Source organism: Frankliniella occidentalis, unplaced genomic scaffold (genome assembly GCF_000697945.3).
Source record: "Frankliniella occidentalis isolate FOCC.00 unplaced genomic scaffold, Focc_3.1 Scaffold224, whole genome shotgun sequence".
Lineage (NCBI taxonomy): Eukaryota > Metazoa > Arthropoda > Insecta > Thysanoptera > Thripidae > Frankliniella > Frankliniella occidentalis.
The window spans coordinates 102,388-106,837 of record NW_026267350.1 but is presented as its reverse complement, the minus strand read 5'-3'; the positions used below and the strand labels follow the sequence as shown (position 1 = coordinate 106,837).

The following is a 4,450-nucleotide window of genomic DNA, read 5'->3' as shown; positions in this document are numbered from 1 at the left end:
AGGTAACGCGTTGTAATGACCTAATGAGAAAATATGTAGTTAGGGGTTAATTTAGAACTGTACATTATGAGGTTGGGCATCTGTGGAGCAGTGTCGGGGCGAAAAACAAGTTATTTATTGCACTGTTCTAGTCATACTAAAACGCATAAAATGGGGATGACTGAATGTAAAATATGAGTACGACACACTAGTGGAGCAAACAAAAGACTAATTAAAAGGGGCTGGAGGCAATATTTGAGTTTTACCATTGATTGAACGTGACCACAATATGGTCTTTTAACGTTGTACTAGAAGTACGTGATTTGAACTATCGCCACTTTACACGTATCTTATTTGAAGGCAAATAAAACCATTGCGACCCAAAAACCTAGCAAATTCGACAAAAAAAATAAAGATTTTAGGAACTCCCAAATGGCCCGTATTCTGAGAATCACCCACCTGGTATTAACTGGTACATGCGCTTGTAAATGTTCCCTGACGTGAAACAGTCATAGACACCATCGCCTTGATGTACTGATCCACCAAGTAATACTTCATTTACTACATCATCATGTTTCAGGTACCATTTTAAAATGTCTAACACAGGAATGTAATGGTACACTTCCTTAACAGCCTCTTCAATATTAATTGCCTCCCCTGAATCAGTTGTCTCGCAACCAGTGGGCTCATAATCATGCCCCTCTTCATCATCATTCCCATCATCAATGAGTGCCTCAATGTCCTCATCCGGCTCGGCATCATTAAGTGGGTTGCAGTCAGCAGCAATGCCCTCAGCCTCCGATACGAGATCTACTTCAATTGCCTCAATGTACCCTAGAGACTTAAGCCGAGCATCTTCTCTGTGGGTAGATATCTGGCATATCTGGTTAAGCTCACCACACAGCATAATTGTTCTTAGGTCCACATCGTTTGGATACTCATTACCAGATGTGTATTGGAGTAAGGAAGAACTCCATTTGTGCTTTACGTATCGGAGAACATCTACATACTCCTGATGCAAATTACGAGCAACTCGCCTTGGAATCCCATATTTGTATCTCATCCGCAAATAAAGTGCTGGAATCTGTTTTCTAATATTATTCATCATTTCATCATAGGTAGAAACCGCGGACTGGGTTGCATTCGGCCTAATATTTTCAACAGTCTCGAGCTCATTTGAAACAGCCACTTCTTGAGTAGTCAGGTTAGGTTTAACATGGTTTATTGTGTTTATACTATTTGGTATTGTCCCCGCAGCATTCCACTCAACTTTGTGCGTTTGCAATACGTGATTTCGCACTGATTCAGCGGTATTTAGTGTACAGTTGCATTCAGCAAAGAAACATTTCATGCCCAAGTTACGATCTAAGCTGTGCTGGCTTCGCATGTGATTTACAATGTTCCTCAGATTCTCGGCTGATTCATGACACCAGCTCACGCTACATTGAAACATTTTTAACAAGTAATAGAATGGCCTCTTCTTCACATTACAGTTTCTACGACCTTTATCCAGTTGGGTTTTAATGGCTAACTGAGGTTAACTGACTTGTTCCCATACCAACGCACTTTGCACTAAATTCTTTGCACATTACTTACGCCCTCATTGTTCTCATTCTCCATGACTGCAGTTACCAATTGAACTTGGTAATGAAACTCTTCTGGCGAACACAATAAAATGAATACTCGTTACTCGCGGGACTCTTGATTTTTGTTAGGCTTGGCTTGGCTTGGTCCCGGCTCCAGGCTGTGCGCGGGCTTGGCTTGGTGGTGGCGTTGGCTTGGCACAGTCTTTTGTTTTCTTGCCACCAAGATGGCTGACACAAGCTCAACCTACCAACCCAAACAAAATGGCTTTTCGGGTTAAATAACTAATTGCAGCAATCAATTCACAAATAAGGTTTATTTCCATAGCAAAACCGTTTTATTAATTGTCCGAATTACAGCCATTAAAAAATCCCTAAAATTAACGGATTGTACCATTTAATTTTTGAAACATCAAGTTGCACATATTTACATTGGTGGGAAATGTAAGCACCATAGCACCGTTTAAACGTGATTAATGAGCAGGGAGAGTAAAACAAATGCAATAGATACACAAATTGAAAACAATAGCACTTAATTAAAAACTTATGAAAGGTCAGTAAGGAAGTAGGCTTTTAAGGGACTTAATATTTCTTCTACCACTTTTACGACCCAAGCTTTTCCTAACAGTTTTTTCTATTAGTTACGGACAGAATTCCATTATCTGTATAATGGCGAGGAAAACCTAAAAAGAGACATTAGAGGTTTAATTATTTCATAACAACTAGCTGCAATTACAAATGGGATACACGTTTTTACAAACCAAAAATAAGCTCTTCCTCTGTGACACTGAGGTTCCTTCTGGTGCCATCAGGCAAAATTACAGGCAGCTGTTTATCGCGACCTACTCGTTGCGAAGCACTTGACGTTGTCAACGTTCTTATTGTATCTGATGCAGCTGTGAGCCCAGGAACCAGGAAATCTTGAAGTTTAGGGGGGGAGGCTCCACCTCTTCTAATGGGTCCATAAGACCTGGGATGTTGCCTGGATCATTGCAATAAAACTTAGGAAAAAGCTGACATTTGCCATAAAAGTTTTGTGACCTGTTAAAACTTACCCCAAAACTGCCTCTTGCGTGGCATACAAGTGTGCCTGGATAAGCACCTGACAACACTGCTGCATTCTAGGGCCGTATTGATAGTCATCTTGTCAGCATTGTCCATGTTATCTGTGGACTCACAAAACCAGAAAAAAGGCCTGTTGTGCTTCTCAGCTGCTGCTCGTAGGTACTTCATAATTCTCTCAATGTCAAAAATTAATCGTGCTGAAGATCCATTGGCGAAGTGTTTGCGATTTGGGTTGGCCCTCGACAGTTCGTTACACGGTGGTCCCCCTGGATTGACAGTCACAGTTTTAAGATATGTCTCATTTTTAACATTGAATACAAGAATATATGTAAAGTTTATTCACACCTAAAAGGAGATCAATGGGGCCAATACATTCCAAAACTGCATTTGTGATCCCTTTCACACATCCAAGCAGGGTGATTTTATCATGGTAGTGGTACCGGAGGAGATCAATTGCCTTTTGATCCACCTCGCTAGAAAAGTATTCTGCCATGCAGATTCGCAGATTTTCGAGACACAGTCTCCCTGTACCCAAACCATCACACACAGAAAGAACACGTTTGGGTTTGAGTTCACTGCTGATGGGTCTTATTGGATACAATGCAACTGAGCATGGTGAACAGGGAGAAACCTCAGGTGGGACAGGTTCGGAAATAATCTCCAGCCCAACATCACTCACAGCTGCTTCAGGGCCCGATAACATTGGTTTTCGATTCCTTGGACTAAACTATAAAAGGCAGCAATAATTAGGACCTTTTAATGAAAACTTGCACACACATTTTACAAATTAGAATGTATCAATTACGTACCGGTTTTTGTCTATATCTGTACCCCTTAGGCGGTATACGGAAGAGACTCCTGTAGCCTTTTCTACCAGTAGTCTTCATCCTAAAATACAAGGATTTAAAAATAAAAATTGTTATTACGATTTGAATGTTTTAATGCCACTTCGTAAATGAGTTAAACCAGTTTCTTTGGCCACTAGCAGAAAATAAGACTCTTTGATCAATAGTGCAACATGCCTTCAGATTCTTTGATTGGTCATCACAAAAAAATTTAAAAAATGAAAACATGGACATATGTGTTCATTTCTGGCACACCATGTAATTCTGTCATTAGTTGTAAACCTTTGTGTTTCCCCACATAAATCTGTTGACATTATATCACTCTAATGCCATAGTCAATGCACAATGAGTCTGGTGAAGAACATAAATTATTATCAATATTTGAATGTTTTAATGACACTCCATGTATCATTGAAGCTGGTTTTTTGGGAACTTTTGTCTCTATCAGAAAAAAGAAATAAACCTTTGAACTAGTGCCATGTACATAAAGCTTCTATGATAGATCAATGCAAACAATTAGAAAAAATCTAAACATGGACGTATGTGTTCTTTACCGGCACACCATGTAAGTCTGTCATTAGTTGTAAACCTGTGTGTTTCCCCACACAAATCTGTTGACATTATATCACTCTAATGCCATAGTCAATGCACAATGAGTCTGGTGAAGAACAAAAATTATTATCAATATTTGAATGTTTTAATGACACTCCATGTATCATTGAAGCTGGTTTTTTGGGAACGTTTTTCTCTATCAGAAAAGAGAAGTAAACCTTTGAACTAGTGCCATATACATAAAGTTTCTATGATGGATCAATGCAAACAATTTGAAAAAATCTAAACATGGACGTATGTGTTCATTTCTGGCACACCATGTAATTCTGTCATTAGTTGTAAACCTTTGTGTTTCCCCACATAAAATTGTTAACATTATATCACTCTAATGCCATAGTCAATGCACAATGAGTCTGGTGAAGAACA

The 4,450-nt window shown here is 39.2% G+C and overlaps 1 protein-coding gene across 1 annotated transcript; it reads right to left on the bottom strand.

Moving 5' to 3' along the window:
* Window positions 1-2,098: 2,098 nt before the first annotated feature.
* LOC113214736 (DNA (cytosine-5)-methyltransferase 3C-like) lies at window positions 2,099-3,765 on the bottom strand. The gene is made up of 4 exons (XM_026434199.2): window positions 2,973-3,765; window positions 2,618-2,893; window positions 2,324-2,544; window positions 2,099-2,245 (listed from the first exon to the last, which is right to left on the bottom strand). The coding sequence occupies exons 1-3, from the start codon at window positions 3,328-3,330 to the stop codon at window positions 2,441-2,443; spliced, it is 738 nt and encodes a 245-aa protein (XP_026289984.2). The 5' UTR covers window positions 3,331-3,765; the 3' UTR covers window positions 2,099-2,245; window positions 2,324-2,440.
* Window positions 3,766-4,450: the final 685 nt, after the last annotated feature.